General features: G+C 47.9%; 1 protein-coding gene across 15 annotated transcripts in view; it reads left to right on the forward strand.

Moving 5' to 3' along the window:
* Positions 1 to 15,879: 15,879 nt before the first annotated feature.
* LOC110528493 (eukaryotic translation initiation factor 4B) overlaps positions 15,880 to 19,389 on the forward strand; it is a 35,412-nt gene continuing 31,902 nt past the window's right edge. For 7 of the 15 annotated variants that reach the window (XM_036984069.2, XM_036984073.2, XM_036984074.2 and 4 more), the window contains exon 1: positions 15,977 to 16,028. In XM_036984069.2, the coding sequence (XP_036839964.1) occupies positions 16,010 to 16,028 (19 nt within the window). In that variant the 5' untranslated portion in view covers positions 15,977 to 16,009. Of the gene's footprint in view, positions 16,029 to 19,389 lie in introns of all 15 variants that reach the window. The other 8 variants (XM_036984070.2, XM_090241850.1, XM_090241846.1 and 5 more) reach the window with 3 other exon arrangements.

Below are 19,389 nucleotides of genomic sequence, written 5' to 3' on the forward strand. Positions count from 1 at the left end.
ACTAAGCGCAAATCAGATGGGATGATGTATCACTGCAGAATGCTGTGGTAGCCATGCTGGTTCAGTGTGCTTTGAATTCTAAATAAATCACCAACAGTGTCACCAGCAAAGCACCCCATATCATCACACCTTCTCCTCCATGCTTCATGGTGGGTAATCCGTTCACCTACTCTGCGTCTCACAGAGACACGGCGGTTGGAACCAAAAATCTCAAATTTGGTCTCATCAGACCAAAGGACAGATTACCACCGGTCGTGTTTCTTGGCCAAAGCAAGCCTCTTCTTATTATTAGTGTTCTTTAGTAGTGATTTCTTTGTAGCAATTTGACCATGAAGGTCTCCTATGAACGGTTGATGTTAAAATGTGTCGGTTGCTTGAGCTCTGTGAAGCATTTATTTAAGCTGCAATCTGATGTGCAGTGAACTTGAATGAAGTTATCCTCTGCAGCAGAGGTAACTGGATCTTCCTTTCCTGTGGTGGTCCTCATGAGAGCCAGTTTCATCATAGCACTTGATGTTTTTTGTGACTGCACCTTTTTGCGACTGCAATCCTCCTTAAGACTGACCTTCATGTCTTAAGCAAAGAGAAATGACAGTCCATCTTTACTTTTCTTGCCATAATATGGACTTGGTCTTTTATCAAATAGAGATATCTTCTGTATACCACCCCTACTTTCTCATAACACAAATTATTGGCTCAAACACATTAAGAAGGAAAGAAATTCCACAAATTACCTTTTACAAGGCACAGCTGTTAATTTAAAATGCATTCCACTCATGAAGCTGGTTGAGAGAATGCCAAGAGTGTGCCAAGCTGTCATCAAGGCAAAGTGTGGCTACTTTGAAGAATCTCAAATATTAAATATATTTTGATTTGTTTAACACTTTTTTGGTTACAACATGATTCCATATGTGTTATTTCATAGTTCTGATATCTTCACTATTATTCTACAATGTAGTAAATAGTAAATAAAATAGTCCAAACTTTTGACTGGTACTGTAAGTACTAACTACAGTGAGACTGAATATACCACTGGTCATCGCTGGATGGCGGAGCTGTCTGACTTCAATCTCACACTGAAGTATCGTCCTGGAAAGGTAAACACTGACTCAGACTTTCTGTCACGTTCTCCTTTGCTTGCTGAACATTACATGGAAGAATGCACAGAGAAACACTCCCCCTGAGACGGCAAAAGCAACACACAATAATGTTCAGGCACAATAGCATGACTGAGTAACTTGGATATCCGTGGTCACGCTAAGGCCATCAGTGCAAGATGATCTGTCAAGGTAAGGGGGAACAATTACAGACTGACTGTCTCCACACGATCTCATGCAGGTTCAATTAAAGGATGCAGCTGTATCAATAATCTTGGAACTGAAAAGGCAAAGGGCTAAAGCCAAAACCAACAGAATGTCAACAAGAGTCATGCAAAATCAAACAGTTACTGCAAGAGTAGAACAGACTCCATGTCTCACCAGAGGGATTATTACGAAGGAAAACAGCAAAAAGGACACAAATTGTGGTACCAAGTCAGTACAGAACACTAATTTACAAGTACTTACACACTGAAATGATCCATTAAGGAACAGAAAGAGTGTTGAACTGTCACGACTTCCGCCGAAGTCGGTCCCTCTCTTTGTTCGGGTTGCTTTCGGCAGTCGACGTCACCGGCCTTCTAGCCATCACCGATCCACTTTTAATTTTCCATTTGTTTTGTCTTTGTTTTACAAACCTGGTTTCAATTCCCCAATTACATGTTTATTATTTAACCCTCTGTTTTCCCCATGGTTTTTGTGTGTGATTGTTTTATGTATGTTCGGTCCGTTATTGTGGGCTCGGTATTAAGACATATTATTGGGATATTTGAGTAAAGTTACTTGTGTCACTCATCTCTGCTGTCCTGCGCCTGACTCCTCTGCACCAGCTACACCCAGACCACTACATGAACTTAGCACAAGAACACTTTAATTGGCCACGCATGCAACATGCCATTGAACACTTAATCACTAAATTGTGTAAGTGTATCAAATAAAATAAACCCAGTGTAATAGACCTCTGAGACTATCACAGTGCAGGTGCATTTATACGGAGACTTGATTACACACAGGTGGATTGTATTTATCATCATTAGTCATTTTGGTCAACATTGGATCATTCAGAGATCCTCACTGAACTTCTGGAGAGAGTTTGCTGCACTGAAAGAAAAGGGGCTGAATAATTTTGCACGCCCAATTTTTCAGTTTGTGATTTATTCAAAAAGTTTGAAATATCCAATAAATGTCGTTCTACTTCATGATTGTGTCCCACTTGTTGTTGATTCTTCACAAAAAAATACAGTTTTATATCTTTATGTTTGAAGCCTGAAATGTGGCAAAAGGTCGCAAAGTTCAAGGGGGCCGAATACTTTCGCAAGGCACTGTAATTCCCTACCATTTGAGGAGCCAGTTCAAGCATCGAGTAGAGGTCTGTGGAGAAAGGAACTACTTCAGCATAGAGGTCTGGGAGGAGCTGAGGGCTCAGAGACTCAATCATCCCATGATGAAGTGGACACTGATTCATTGGGGTCAACCATGACCTTGCCCCACCGTTCAGCCCGGCAGAGGAGGCCCAGAGACATCCAAACATTTAACACTTTTTTAATGTATTTTTTTATTTAACCTTTATTTAACTAAGCAAGTCAGTTAAGAAAAAATCTTATTTACAATGACCCCAGCCAAACACAATCACAGCCAGTTGTGATATAGCCTGGATTTGAACCAGGGTGTCTGTAGTGACACCTCTTGCACTGAGAGGCAGTGCCTTAGAACACCGCACCACTCGGGAGCCACTTTAGGGCTGCCAAGCGCTTATCAGGATAGGAATTAGAGATGTTCAGATTTATTCATTTAAATAAAATAAAAATTGACTTTACTAATCACAGTGAGATAATGTTTAGTAGGAGTTGCGTCTTTGCCCATATAGGTAGACTGGGCATGTCTATATAGTTATTGTCATGACTTCCGCCGAAGTCGGCTCCCCTCCTTATTCGGGCGGCGTTCGGCAGTCGACGTCGCCGACCTTCTAGCCATCGCCGCTCCATTTTTCATTATTCCATTTGTTTTGTCTTGTTCCCCGCACACATGTTTTACATTCCCTAATCAACTGCATGTATATATATATATTCCTCTGTTCCTTCCATGTCTTTGTGTGGGATTGTTTTGTTACGTGTTTTGTATTGACACGCCTAGCTGGTTTTTCCCCCGGGTACTATGTTGTTAGGAATTTTATGAATAATGACTAAACAATATCTACATTTAAATAGAACTATAATTAATTGAACTCTACCCTGTTTTACAATATCTGATTAATAATGTTAATTCATAAGGAAGGGATTGTGTAGCATGAAACAGGGGGTAATTAAACATAATAAACACCATTCCAGCTAGGTTAGAGAGGAATGGGTTGTGGGTTTTTAAGTAAGCAAAAAGGATCGTTAACCTATGGTTGAACCGACTCAACTTAGCTCTGGAATGTTTAGATAAGGCAGCGAGTTTCTCCCTAGGTTTTCCATTATGTCTTCTAAATAGTGATGGATGAAGGTGAGACTCCAGAAGTTAATCTTGATATAGTGTGTGTGCGCTAGGAGGTTGGAATAAACTTTTGAACATTCTGTGTCCTGGTCGATAGGAGGAAGGACATTTTATAACCTATGACATCATATTTTGTATATAAACTGTTGTTCGTGGTTCCATGGCAGCTAATTTTAAGACTGGTCTCTGTCTATTTTATGCATATAAGAATCTTACAAATTCTTATAAATAGACTGAGTGATTTAATTAATGTACACATATAGGAATTATGAAATTCCGATGACATATGTTGAAACCCGGAGTGTGTTTAATTGTTAAACATGTTTTGGATATTTGTGACTTTGCACTTTTGCCTTTGGCTGGAGGTTTGTTGGACACTGTTGCATCCGTCTGTTGTTTGCTTCTGCCAAATAAAGTGTGCGCCTGATCACAACTCTCTGCTCTCCTGCACCGGACTTCAACGCCAGTAGCGCATATGCTGACAGAATCCCACACCGGTTAGACGAGTCGAGGAACTCGTCCGAGAACACACGAAGATGCTGCAACATCTCGGCGCCACGATGGATTGTGTTGTCCAGACCATGGACCGCTGGGAGAGACAGGGAGTCTCTCCAGCGCCTCGACCAGCACAATTTTTTTAAATTTTATTTTACCTTTATTTAACCAGGCAAGTCAGTTAAGAACAAATTCTTATTTTCAATGACGGCCTGGGAACAGTGGGTTAACTGCCTGTTCAGGGGCAGAACGACAGATTTGTACCTTGTCAGCTCGGGGGTTTGAACTCGCAACCTTCCGGTTACTAGTTCAACGCTCTAACCACTAGGCTACCCTGCCGCCCCTGGGGTACGACAGATTTGTACCTTGTCAGCTCGGGGGTTTGAACTCGCAACCTTCCGGTTACTAGTTCAACGCTCTAACCACTAGGCTACCCTGCCGCCCCTGGGGTACCTCTACCCGTCCCCCCTGTATCCAGTCCCAGTGGGATGCGTCTCTGCCTTCCCAGGTAGTATGATGGGACGGCAGCACAGTGCCAGGGGTTCCTATTACAGCTGGACCTATACCTGGCCACCGTTCACCCAGCTCCCTCGGGAAGGGAGAGGGTGTCTGCCCTCGTCTCATTCCCCTCGGGGATAGCTCTGGAGTGGGCAAACGCCGTGTGGGGAGAAGGAGATGTGGCGTTGGACCACTTCGAAGAGTTCACCCGCAGGGAAGCGGCTTTTCCACCTGAGGCAGGGGTTCGCTCTAGAATTCCAGACCTTGGCAGCCGGAGCAGGATGGAACGACAGGGCCCTTATCGACCTCTACCGATGCAGCCTGCGCGAAGACATCTGGCGGGAGTTGGTCTGCAGGGATGCCACCATCACCTTTGACCAACTGCTGGATCTGTCCATCCGGTTGGATAACCTGCTGGTCACCCGCGGACGTCCAGAGAGGGCTCTGTCGGTTCCGTCTTCCAGCACCCCCGCTCCGGTGCCCATGGAGCTGGGAGGGGCTGTGCGTAGGGAGGCTGGAGGAGGGCTCTGTCGGTTCCGTCTTCCAGCACCCCCGCTCCAGTGCCCATGAGCTGCGCTTAGGGAGGCTGGAGGAGGGCCTTCACGTGCACCATCTGTGGCCGCAGAGAGCGCACTGCTGGTCGGTGCCGAGCTGGTCCCTCTGGCGTCACCCCAGGTGAGTCTGCACCACTCTCATCCAGAGCCCTCTGTTGACCACCTGTTTGTGCATGTTTGTTTTCCTGAGTTTTCCCCGCATTCCCAGCATAAGGCGCTCGTCGATTCAGGCGCGGCTGGGAATTTTATCGACAGAGCGTTCACCCTTATTTTAGGGATTCCCATTGTTCCTGTGGTTAGACCTTTCCCTGTACATGCTCTGGATAGTCGACCATTAGGGTCCGGGTTAATTAGGGAAGCCACCATCTCCCTGGCCATGGTGACGCAGGGGAGTCACGAGGAGAGAATCAGTCTCTTCCTCATTGACTCTCTTGCGTTTCTCATAGTACTAGGCCTTCCCTGGTTAGCTCTTCATAACCCCACCATGTCATGGCAACAGGGGGCTCTAGGTGCCTTAGGGCTCGTGAGAGTGCTCGGGGAGGTGTGTACGGGTTTCCGTTGGTGCAACAACGGTGAAAACTCCGGACCAGGTCTCCACCGTGCGCATCCCCCCAGAATATGCCGATTTGGCTCTCGCCTTCTCCAAAAAGAAGGTGACTCAATTACCACCCCATCGACGGGGGGATTGTGCGATAAATCTCCTGGTAGACGCTGAACTTCCCAGGAGTCACGTGTATCCCCTGTCGCAAGCTGAGACGGCGGCTATGGAGACATATGTCTCTTAATGCCTGCGTCAGGGGTACATTCGGCCCTCCATTTCACCCGCCTCCTCGAGTTTCTTTTTCGTGAAGAAGAAGGAGGGAGGTCTGCGCCCGTGCATTGACTATCTAGGTCTCAATCAAATCACGGTGAGGTACAGTTACCCGCTACCTCTCATCGCCATGGCGATTGAGTCAATGCATGGGGGGTTGTTCTTCACTAAACTGGGTCTCAGGAGCGCTTACAACCTGGTGCGTATCCGGGAGGGGGACGAGTGGAAGACGGCGTTCAGTACCACCTCAGGGCATTATGAGTACCTCGTCATGCCATACGGGTTCTTCCAATCCTTTGTAGACAAGATTTTCAGGGACCTGCACGGGCAGGGTGTAGTGGTGTATATTGATGACATTCTGATATACTCCGCTACATGCGCCAAGCATGTGTCCTTGGTGAGCAGGGTACTTGGACGACTGTTGGAGCATGACCTGTACGTCAAGGCTGAGAAATGCCTGTTCTTCCAGCAGGCAGTCTCCTTCCGAGGGTATCACATTTCCACATCAGGGGTGGAGATGGAGAGTGACCGCATTTCAGCCGTGCGTAATTGGCCGACTCCCACCACGGTAAAGGAGGTGCAGCGGTTTTTAGGGTTTGCCAAATACTACCGGAGATTTTTCTGGGGTTTTGGCCAGGTGGCTGCTCCAATTACCTCACTGCTGAAGGGGGGTCCTGTACATTTGCAGTGGTCGGCTGAGGTGGACAGGGCTTTTGGGCACCTAAGGGCTCGGTTTACCTCGGCTCCCGTGCTCACCCATCCCATACCTCAGCTCCCGTGCTGGCGTTCATAGTGGGGGTGGACGCGTCCGAGGCTGGGATAGGAGCCGTGTTCTCTCAGGGCTCGGGCATGCCACCGAAGCTCCGCCCCTGTGCCTTCTTCTCGAAGAAGCTCAGCTCGGCGAAGCGGAACTATGATGTGGGGGACCGTGGAGACATTGGCTTGAGGGGGCTAGACACCCTTTTCTCATCTGGACTGACCACCGCAACCTGGAGTACATCCGGGCAGCGAGGAGACTGAATCCTCGTCAGGCAAGGTGGGCCATGTTTTATAACCGTTTTGTGTTTACCCTGTCCTACAGACCAGGTTCCCAAAATGTTAAGGCAGACGCACTGTCCGGCTGTATGACACAGAGGAGCGGCCCATGGATCAGACTACCATACTCCTGGCCTCCTGCCTGGTAGCGCTGGTCGTGTGGGAGCTGGACGTGGACATTGAGCAGGCATTGCGTACAGAGTCCGCTCCCCTCCAGTGTCCCGTCGGGCGTCTGTACGTTCCGTCTACTGTCTGTGACCAGTTGATCTATTGGGTCCACACGTCACCCTCCTCTGGTCATCCGGGGATTGGCCGGGCGGTGCGCTGTCTAAGTGGGAAGTACTGGTGGCCTACCATGGCAAAGGACGTGAGGGTTTACGTTTCCTCCTGCTCGGTGTGCGCCCAGTGTAAAGCTCCTAGACACCTGCTACATCCCTTACCCATTCCACAACGGCCTTGGTCACACCTGTCGGGGGATTTTCTAACTGATTTTCCTCCCTCACAAGGAAACACCACGATCCTGGTTGTCGTGGATCGTTTCTCTAAGTCCTGCCGTCTCCTCCCTCTGCCTGGTCTCCCTACGGCCCTACAGACTGCGGAGGCCTTGTTTACATACGTCTTCCGGCACTACGGGGTGTCTGAGGATATAGTGTCTGATCGAGGTCCCCAGTTCACTTCGAGAGTCTGGAGGGCGTTCATGGAACGTCTGGGGGTCTCGATCAGCCTCACCTCAGGTTTTCACCCCGAGAGTAATGGGCAGGTGGAGAGAGTGAACCAGGATGTGGGCAGGTTTCTGCGGTCTTATTGCCAGGACCGGCTGGGGGAGTGGGTGGCGTTCGTGCCCTGGGCCGAGATGGAGCAGAACTTTCTCTGCCACTCCTCCACTAACCTCTCCCCCTTTCAGTGCATATTGGGGAACCAGCCGGTTCTGGCGCAATGGCATCAGAGTCAGACCGAGGCTCCTGCGGTGGACGACTGGTTCCGGCGTGCGGAGGAGACATGGGAAGCCGCCTATGTTCACCTCCAGCAGGCCACACTGCGCCAAAAAAACACTGGCCTTCTTGCCAACGCCGCTCCATTTTTCATTGTTTAATTTGCTTTGTCTTGTTCTCCGGTTTATATTCCCTAATCAACTGCATATATAAACATGTACAGTGCATTGCGAAAGTATTCAGCCCCTGTAAGGGCGTTCGTCTGTAGGAGGAAGAGAAGCGGACCAAAGCGCAGCGTGGTGGTTATTCATGTTTTAATAAATCACTACACATGAACAAACTAACAAAAACAAGAAATGTGAAAACGCAAAACAGTCCTTTCCTGTGACACCAAACACAGTGACAGGAACAATCACCCACAAACACACAGTGAAACCCAGGCTACCTAAGTATGATTCTCAATCAGAGACAACTAATGACACCTGCCTCTGATTGAGAATCATACTTAGGTAGCCTGGGTTTCACTGTGTGTTTGTGGGTGATTGTTCCTGTCACTGTGTTTGGTGTCACAGGAAAGGACTGTTTTGCGTTTTCACATTTCTCGTTTTTGTTAGTTTGTTCATGTGTAGTGATTTATTAAAACATGAATAACCACCACGCTGCGCTTTGGTCCGCTTCTCTTCCTCCTACAGACGAACGCCCTTACAGAATCACCCACCACAACAGGACCAAGCAGCGTGTCAACAGGCAGGAGCAGCAGGAGAAGCAACAGCGGCAGCAGGAGATACGTAGTAAGGAATTCTGGACATGGGAGGAAATCCTCGACGGGAGAGGACCCTGGGCTAAGCCAAGAGAATATTGCCGCCCCAAGGCCGAGCTGGAGGCAGCAAAAGCAGAGAGGTTGGCGAAGCAAGCACGGCGGCGCAGACGGAAGCCCGAGAGTCACCCCAAAAAAATTCTTGGGGGGGGGCACAGGGGGAGTGTGGCAGAGTCAGGAGTCAGACCTGAGCCAACTCCCCCCGTTTATCGTGAGGAGCCAAGGAGGAGCTCAGAACCAGAGCTGGTGTTGGAGGTGAGCGAAGCAGAGACTGTGAAGGAGTTAATGGGGAAATTGGAGGAGAGAGATATGAGGGATTTGCTGGTTTGGTGCATGAGGCACGACATTCGCCCGACGGAGCGTGTCAGGGATTTAATGGCACCGGGGTCAGCTATCCATACTCATCCTGAGGTGCGTGCGAGGGGTCTGGTGAAGACTGTGCCAGCCTCACGCACCAGGCCTCCTGTGCATCTCCCTAGCCTTGCACGTCCTGTGCCATCTCAGCACTACGGTGCTCCTAGCAGTGCTAACTGTGGCGGGCGTGGTGCTGGTCAGGCACCGTGTTATGCAGTTGTGCGCACGGTGTCCCCAGTACGCGTGCTTAGCCTGGTGCGCTACATCCCAGCTCCCCACATCTGCCGGGCTAGGGTGAAGATCCAGCCAGGGCGGTTGGTGCCAGCCCTGCTCTCAAGATCTCCAGTACGCCTTCACGGTCCGGTCTATCCGTCACCACCTCCACGCACCAGCCCTCCGGTGGCAGCCCCCCGTACCAGGCTGTCTCTCCGGCCCATCCTTACAGGGGCTTCCTCCTCTCCAGCGCTGCCGGAGCCTCCCGCCTGTCCGGCGCCTCTGCCGGAGCCTCCCGCCTGTCCGGCGCCTCTGCCGGAGCCTCCCGCCTGTCCGGCGCCTCTGCCGGAGCCTCCCGCCTGTCCGGCGCCGCTGCCGGAGCCTCCCGCCTGTCCGGCGCCTCTGCCGGAGCCTCCCGCCTGTCCGGCGCCGCTGCCGGAGCCTCCCGCCTGTCCGGCGCCTCTGCCGGAGCCTCCCGCCTGTCCGGCGCCTCTGCCGGAGCCTCCCGCCTCTCCGGCGCTACCAGGGCCTTCCTCTTCTCCAGCGTTGCCGGAGCTTCCCGTCTGCCCAGCGCCAGCTGAGCTTCCCGTCTGCCCAGCGCCAGCTGAGCTTCCCGTCTGCCCAGCGCCAGCTGAGCCTCCCGTCTGCCCAGCGCCGCCAGCGGCGCCAGCGCCGTCCGTCTGCCCAGCGCCGCCAGCGCCGTCCGTCTGCCCAGCGCCGCCAGCGCCGCCCGTCTGCCCAGCGCCGCCAGTGCCGCCCGTCTGCCAGGAGCCGCCAGTGCCGCCCGTCTGCCAGGAGCCGCCAGTGCCGCCCGTCTGCCAGGAGCCGCCAGTGCCGCCCGTCTGCCAGGAGCCGCCAGTGCCGCCCGTCTGCCAGGAGCCGCCAGTGCCGCCCGTCAGCCAGGGGCCGCCAGTGCCGCCCGTCAGCCAGGGGCCGCCAGTGCCGCCAGTCAGCCAGGGGCCGCCAGTGCCGCCAGTCAGCCAGGGGCCGCCAGTGCCGCCAGTCAGCCAGGGGCCGCCAGTGCCGCCAGTCAGCCAGGGGCCGCCAGTGCCGCCAGTCAGCCAGGGGCCGCCAGTGCCGCCAGTCAGCCAGGGGCCGCCAGTGCCGCCAGTAAGCCAGGGGCCGCCAGTAAGCCAGGGGCCGCCAGTGCCGCCAGTGCCGCCAGTCAGCCAGGGGCCGCCAGTGCCGCCAGTCAGCCAGGGGCCGCCAGTGCCGCCAGTCAGCCAGGGGCCGCCAGTGCCGCCAGTAAGCCAGGGGCCGCCAGTAAGCCAGGGGCCGCCAGTGCCGCCAGTAAGCCAGGGGCCGCCAGTGCCGTCAGTCAGCCAGGGGCCGCCCGAGCAGCTGCCGCCCCTCTGTCCCGAGCAGCTGCCGCCCCTCTGTCCCGAGCAGCTGCCGCCCCTCTGTCCCGAGCTGCTATCGCCCCTCTGTCCCGAGCAGCTGCCCCTCTGTCCCGAGCAGTTGTCCCTCTGTCCCGAGCAGCTGCTTCACCTCTGTCCCGAGCTGCCCCTCTGTCCCGAGCAGCCCCTCTGTCCAGTGGGGTCATTGAGAGGGGTGGCCATGGTGAGTAAGCCAGGGAGGCGGACAATAAGGCGGACTAAGACAATGGTGAAGTGGGGTCCGCGTCCCGCGCCAGAGCCGCCACCGCGGACAGACGCCCACCCAGACCCTCCCCTATAGGTCAAGGTTTTGCTGCCAGAGTCCGCACCTTTGGGGGGGGGGTACTGTCACGTTCTGACCTCTATTTCTGTTGTTTTGTATTTATTTAGTATGGTCAGGGCGTGAGTTGGGTGGGCAGTCTATGTTTGTTTTTCTATGTTTTGGGGCATTTCTATGTTTTCGGCCTAGTATGGTTCTCAATCAGAGGCAGGTGTCATTAGTTGTCTCTGATTGAGAATCATACTTAGGTAGCCTGGGTTTCACTGTGTGTTTGTGGGTGATTGTTCCTGTCACTGTGTTTGTTGTCACAGGATAGGACTGTTTTGCGTTCTCACATTTCTTGTTTTCGTAAGTTTGTTCATGTGTAGTGATTTATTAAAATGTGAATAACCACCACGCTGCGCTTTGGTCCGCTTCTCCTCCTCCTACAGACGAACGCCCTTACAGCCCCCTTGAACTTTGCGACCTTTTGCCACATTTCAGGCTTCAAACATAAAAATATAAAACTGTATTTTTTTGTGAAGAATCAACAACAAGTGGGACACAATCATGAAGTGGAACAACATTTATTGGATATTTCAAACTTTTTTAACAAATCAAAAACTGAAAAATTGGGCGTGCAAAATTATTCAGCCCCTTTACTTTCAGTGCAGCAAACTCTCTCCAGAAGTTCAGTGAGGATCTCTGAATGATGCAATGTTGACCTAAATGACTAATGATGATAAATACAATCCACCTGTGTGTAATCAAGTCTCCGTATAAATGCACCTGCACTGTGATAGTCTCAGAGGTCCGTTAAAAGCGCAGAGAGCATCATGAAGAACAAGGAACACACCAGGCAGGTCCGAGATACTGTTGTGAAGAAGTTTAAAGCCGGATTTGGATACAAAAAGATTTGCCAAGCTTTAAACATCCCAAGGAGCACTGTGCAAGCGATAATATTGAAATGGAAGGAGTATCAGACCACTGCAAATCTACCAAGACCTGGCCGTCCCTCTAAACTTTCAGCTCATACAAGGAGAAGACTGATCAGAGATGCAGCCAAGAGGCCCATGATCACTCTGGATGAACTGCAGAGATCTACAGCTGAGGTGGGAGACTCTGTCCATAGGACAACAATCAGTCGTATATTGCACAAATTTGGCCTTTATGGAAGAGTGGTAAGAAGAGCCATTTCTTAAAGATATCCATAAAAAGTGTTGTTTAAAGTTTGCCACAAGCCACCTGGGAGACACACCAAACATGTGGAAGAAGGTGCTCTGGTCAGATGAAACCAAAATTGAACTTTTTGGCAACAATGCAAGACGTAAAAGCAACACAGCTCATCATCCTGAACACACCATCCCCACTGTCAACCATGGTGGTGGCAGCATCATGGTTTGGGCCTGCTTTTCTTCAGCAGGGACAGGGAAGATGGTTAAAATCGATGGGAAGATGGATGGAGCCAAATACAGGACCATTCTGGAAGAAAACCTGATGGAGTCTGCAAAAGACCTGAGACTGGGACGGAGATTTGTCTTCCAACAAGACAATGATCCAAAACATAAAGCAAAATCTATAAAGGAATGGTTCAAAAATAAACATATCCAGGTGTTAGAATGGCCAAGTCAAAGTCCAGACCTGAATCCAATCGAGAATCTGTGGAAAGAACTGACAACTGCTGTTCACAAATGCTCTCCATCCAACCTCACTGAGCTCGAGCTGTTTTACAAGGAGGAATGGGAAAAAATGTCAGTCTCTCGATGTGCAAAACTGATAGAGACATACCCCAAGCGACTTACAGCTGTAATCGCAGCAAAAGGTGGCGCTACAAAGTATTAACTTAAGGGGGCTGAATAATTTTGCACGGACAATTTTTCAGTTTTTGATTTGTTAAAAAAGTTTGAAATATCCAATAAATGTCGTTCCACTTCATGATTGTGTCCCACTTGTTGTTGATTCTTCACAAAAAAATACAGTTTTATATCTTTATGTTTGAAGCCTGAAATGTGGCAAAAGGTCGCAAAGTTCAAGGGGGCCGAATACTTTCGCAATGCACTGTATACATATTCCTCTGTTCCCCCCCATGTCTTTGTGTGGGATTGTTTTGTTACGTGTTTTGTATTGATGCGCCTAGCTGGTTTTTCCCTTGGGTACTATGTTGCAACCCGGAGTATGTTTTATTGTTAACATTTTTTGCTTATTTGTGACTTTGTCACGCTTTGCACTTTTGCCTTTGGCTGGAGGTTTGTTGGACACTGTTGCATCCGTCTGTTGTTTGCTTCTGTCAAATAAAGTGTCTCTGCTCTCCTGAACCTGACTCCAACACCAGTAGCGTATACGCTAACAGTTATATGGGTGTTAGTTCAGTTTTCTCAGGTGTCCTCTAGACCAGTACTTACGTCCTCTGTTTTGAGGCCAGTGAAATGTTTGGGACAACGTTGCATTTTTGCAGGGTAGTGTTGTAAGGGGCTTAATACAGTTGTATTCCAGCCACTACTTGGGTGAAGCCCATAGGAAATGAAGAAGAAAACTTTAAGTGGACTGGGGAGAGGAAGAAAAACAAACAAAAAATGCTGTCAACTGCTGTTACATCATGCTGAGAGTCAAAAGCTTCAAGTTCCTCAGCGTGCAAATCATAGAGGACCTGACATGGACCCATCACATCATCACCGTAGTGAAGAAAGCGCGACAGCCCCTCTTCAACCTCAGGCAACTAAATACATTTTGCATGGCCCCTCAGATCCTCAAGAACTTCTATATATGCACCATCGAGAGTACCTTGTCTGGCTGCATCACCGCCTGGTATAACAACTGTGACCACAAGGCTCTACAGAGGGTGGTGGGAACTGGGAACGGCCCAAAACATCACTGGGAGCAAGCTCCCCGCCCTCCAGGACATTTACACCAGACGGTTTCTGAGGAAGGCCTGGAAGATCGTCAAGGACTCTGTCACCAGAGCCACGGACTATTCACTCCGTTCCATCTGGCAAATGGTTAATGGAGTGTCAGGTCTACCACCAGGCAATCAGACTGTTGAACAGCTAACCCTAGCTGTCTACCTTCCCAGACCTGAACCTTAGATAATATTTGGGTAAGACTTTCTATGAAACCCATATGCATAATGCATTATACAGCATGTACCCATATACCCATAATGCACTATGATATAGTAATAATTAAGTATAAGTTTAGTTATAGACACATAAAGACTCATATAAACTCATGCCCCTGAGTGGCGCAGCGGTCTAAAGCACTGCATCTCAGTGCTAGAGGCTTCACTCAGTGCTATAGGCTTCACTGGTTTCAATTCCAGGCTGTATCACAACAGGCCGTGATTGGGAGTGCCATAGGGCAGTGCACAATTGTCCCACCGTCGTCCAAGTCAGGGTTTGGCGGGTGTAGGCCATCATTGTAAACAAGAAATGATTCTTAACTGACATGCCTAGTTAAATAAAGGTTCAATTATATAAATAAATACAATTCTGCTGATGCATTATAGTCATAATCACTTATAATGTACAGCAACATATGTAGCGCTTCATAATTGCTGGTCACTTTTTCCTCAAGGATCATACAGCATTATAATGACCGTCAATGTGATGCATTTCTAACCTTTTTGTCAATGAGCAGCACATCATTATTACTGCATCCTAATCTTTGTTTTGGTGTGTTATAGCATACTTATAAGCCACAATAAAGTAATATTATTTGATTGCTTTAGGTAAGGTGATGAAAGGCTGACAGCTATTTGTTGACATTGAGGTATATACTGATGTTGAGGCTAAGTCGCTCACCCACCATTGCACCTTGTATCAAATGGTGAGCTGGACCTTGCTTTACATGCACAGACAGTTACATTGTTGTGTTCATCTACAAAGTCCTTCTGAGTAAATGACCTCTCTTCCTCTGTAGCCTGCTCTTGTTCACCAGTAGCAGTTACCAGACACGGTCTACTAGGTTGTTGGTAAAGCCTCAGGGCAGTTACGGAGAAAGGCAAGACTGCCTTTTCCTATTGTGCACAAGAGGCATGGAACAGTCTGCAAAATGTGGCATGGAACTTCACCTAGATATACTAGTGCCCCTTAGTGAGTTTAAAACTCTGGCCTAAAACTATGTTCAGGAGGAGTGTAACTGTTTCCTGTAGGCCAGATCAGCTCTTGATAATGTGCTGTTGTATGTTTTTTCCCCTGGTTAAATAAGCTGTTACTGTACAATTCTAAAGTTGTCATTGTATGTTTTTCCCCTGGTTAAATAAGCTGTTACTGTACAATTCTAAAGTTGTCATTGTATGTTTTCGTGAAATGTCATGACTTTTTGGAGGGTAAAAATGTTTGACCATTAAAAATGCTATTTTCCCAAACCCCTAACCCTAACCTTAACATTTATCCTAAATCTAACCCTAACCCTAACCTTAACCCCAAAAACCCTAACCTTAACCCTAACCTTAACCCTAGCCATATCATTAACCTTAACACCAAAACCATAAATCAAACCCCTTAAACTTAAAATAGCATTTGAACAAATTCAGGACTTGAAAAAAGTCTTAAATGTTAGAAATGTTGGGGTCCGGATAATGTAGGAAAACACACGCACACGCACACACACACACGCACACACACACACACACACACACACACACACACACACACACACACACACACACACACACACACACTGTCAAAACTGCTGTTCTATGTATATTCTATTTTATTCAACTGCAACACCAAGACATTATCCACTTCATATTTGTAAATACAGTCATACTTGACATATCACATTCATAATGCTTTAACTAGCTATATATGCAATTGTGACCACATCAGTTTTACTACTATACATACTACTTTCTTCTACTATTAGTTTTTTTTTATACAAAAGGTATTTACATCTATTTGAAATGCCTGAAATTGGTCTCTAGCTAAACACCATAATATAATATTATTAATAGAAAATAGTAGACAGCAAGGGCAAGGCTGGAGGGATTTGAGGCTCGCGACCAGATGCGCGTTCTCGATTATAAACCTCTGACGCCTTCATCCGGGAATCTGGTACGAACTCGCTCTCCAACATGGCGGCGCCAGGTGAGGTTTATGTGGGTGAACGAGCTAGGTCGGTTGGGAGATTTCAGAGGGTATTAGCTCGACACAATTTAGAAAATATCGTTTGACGAGTGTCTACACCTTGTCGTGTCAATCTGTGTCGGTGTCCTATGTGTATATTTTCATAAAATTACTGTTTCTCAGGGATAAAGACGCCGCTGCCGGCGAAGGGATCTAGCTAGCTAACGTCGTTAGCTTCGCGAGGCAGCTATTTACTCAGAATTTAATAATTTCTTCCCGGTGTTTTTCTTTGAGTGATATGTTACGGGTATTGCGTTGACTTTAGGCTGTGCCTTTGGATTGTATCAGACATTTTAGTAGGTCGTAGTGTTATTCATAAGCAACTGACACATTGTGTCTAGGTAGTCGACGATTTACTGTGGCGCTAAGACAAGCAAGCGCATTTCTTGTAGGAGGGTCTGGTTCAGTGGCATGGGGTTCTCAAGGAATTTCCCACGTGCGGAATTTGGTAACCGATGGGTGAAGCAGGACAGTTGCTGGACGCGTCCTATCGCTGGCCTCCCCTCAAATGTTAGCAGGCTGGCGTATTTAATGATGTCAGCCACATGCCACTAGCATAGGCCTTAAAGTATTCCTGGTAAGCAGTCCTTTGCTGACGAAGCCAGTGGATGTAATGACAATGGCTAGCTAAGCAACTAGCTAGCTCGTTAGCTTACTAACATACCAGTGGTAGCTAAAGCTGTATTGGCCGCTAACGTTAGTTAGCTTGGAACCATCCAGTTGTTTCGAAATTATTTGGTTAATGTTAGCTAGTTTTGGCAATATGGCTACATTGGCAAGAATGACTCACTGGCTATTTCCCCAGTTTGGTTTCACGTAATTCATAATGATTCACCACGTGGAAGGCACTACTTTGCACCTAGGCCTAACTTACACGCTGTTTGCTAGGATAATTAAATATTGTAGCTTGTTCTACAGTGTATTAATGGTATTGTTGTCACTCACTGCACGAGGACCATCACCATTCATTGTAAACAGTGTGTGTGACCCACTGACAAGATACCAATTGTAAACAGGCTGTGTGTGTGAAAAGAATGCCCTGACAGCTGGGATTTTCACAATGAAGCCGCCAGCCCTCTTTGTTTTTCCCCAGTCCGCTTCAAACCAAAACAAACCGACCAAACCTTCTCCATCAGAAGAGCTGGGTCTCATTGAAAGCAGTAGTCAACCAATTTAGTCACAATAACTAATTTAATGTCTGTCACACATACCTAAAGTGTTGTTGCTCTTGAAGAAACAACCAAACTCTCTGTTGCTGAAAATAGGATAAACTGTAAAAGCACTTATCAGTGATGCCCAATTTTGTTTTAGAGCATTTCAATATAGTGGCAGTTAATATGCGGTGAGACCACTCCCTGTTTTAGAAGGTTGGCATTCATGGGGATGACTCAAGTACTGGAGGCAGCTCTGCAGGGTAATCACTAGCTGGCCTTAACCACACCTCTAACCTTATGCCTTAACTTTAAATTAAGACCAAAAAGCAAATTTTTGTTTTCATTAATTTTTACAATATGTAGCCAGCTTTCACTTTGCAGCTGGCCAATCTAGTGGAAATCTCTCAGCTCTGCCTCCAGTGCAAGATTAATCTCAATAAACATCATCCTGCAGTTTAGAATGGGTCAGTGGGGCCAAGGCTCATCTGGCTGGCTTTGGCCCCACACACTGAAGACTTATTAGACAGACACGCTGTTTCATTATCATGTTCTGCACGTCACTGCTCCTTTATCTGACACGATGCTGGACGGGAGCACTCCACAACAGTGAGAAATTGCTATTTGTTCGCTTGCAGCTGTTGGCATAAAGGGCGTATTGAGGCCTTTTCTAAACCAATGTGCTTGTTTTGCCTTCGTCAGAGAATGTCAATGGCAGTTTGTGAAAATGATGCAACATAGTTTCAGGCATTTCCACTAGCTCGGTATAGACACTTTCATTGGTTTCCAACGCAATGCAGGACTGCCTGGAGGTAGAGGGCTGCACTCCTGCGGAATGCCAACAGGACCTGCTGGTCCCAATAGAGATCATAGCAGCCAATCAGCATTTTTCATGCTGCAGTTAGGAGCGGGCAGTCTGTCTGACTATTTTGGGATGAAAATATTTGTCTCGCAGATGATTTGGAAACGGCTGTCTTTCTGCTTTGTATGCATTAGCCTGCCTACTGTATTAAGAACACCTATTTGTTGCATTATCAGATTTTGCTGCTTTAAGTTCAGTAGCCTGCCTCCTAATTAGGTGTGCAAGATCAAGTGCGTCTGTATATGTGTGGTCTCAATTAAATAGAGTAGGCTGCCTATGCATTGGCGGAGAATCAGGTGGCAGTTATCTTTCCAAGGAATTTTTATTAAATATGACTAGACAATAGTTTACTACAGTGTCTGTAAATAAATAATAATGGTAATAAGTGGAGGGCGCTCAACAGACTTGAGTCGAGGTGCAATCAAACAAATAGATTATTGAAAAGACACCATGCGCGCTTAGGCTAAAAATGGTGAGCGAGTATTGCCTGTTCAATTTCTATAAATATTGTTTGCCCATTTCTCTGCCTGTAAATCGTCCTCCTAAAAGGTGGGCTATATCCTATATGCTAAAGAGAAAGTGTTACTGTCCTCTCAACATTCTTGCTACTTCAAGTTCAGTATCCATATGTGAAGATCGGGTGCATGTGTGGTCTCAATTCAAGACTAGGCTTGGGTGATACTGTTTATCGTATACTGGGGACAGACAGTATGATTTTCAATACTGTTTTAAAAAATCAAATAAAAAAAAATCAAAGGGGTGTTGTGTGCTACTCAACTGCTGATAAACTAAGTATAAGAAATCTAAGATGTGAAATTATACCAAGCTCAGAGCTCCAGCTATGCATTTGGTTTGCTACCTAAGTGGCTAGATATCAAGCTTCTTGGTTACAGCAGAGACATTCTATCCTCTCCTGGATCAAGATCCCTGTTTCCTAAATTGTTTTGTACGTCCAAACATTTTATTTTATCCCCCACTATGGTAGGAGACGTTATGAAAATCTGCATACCGCCCAACCCTAGTAGGCTATAGCCTATGCATGGGCGGCAAAGCACAGGGCCATTATCTTTACAAGGAAATGTACTTCCTAAATATGATTAGGCTATAGTTTACTACATTGCCTAGAAATAAATATTTATCTCCCATGTATGTCTCTGTCTGAAAATAGTCTCACTCCTACAACATATCTCAAGAGAAAGTGCACGTCTCTTCAAACTATGTCTAGCCTGTTTGATTATCGGCTAGTAATACCGAAAGCCTAATAATGGGACACGTGACAATCTCTGGCAATTTAACCTATTTCTTGGGTTATTTTTGTGGATTTTGATATTGCCTGT

The sequence above is a fragment of the Oncorhynchus mykiss genome, chromosome 7 (genome assembly GCF_057628025.1).
Source record: "Oncorhynchus mykiss isolate SJ-2025 chromosome 7, ASM5762802v1, whole genome shotgun sequence".
NCBI lineage: Eukaryota > Metazoa > Chordata > Actinopteri > Salmoniformes > Salmonidae > Oncorhynchus > Oncorhynchus mykiss.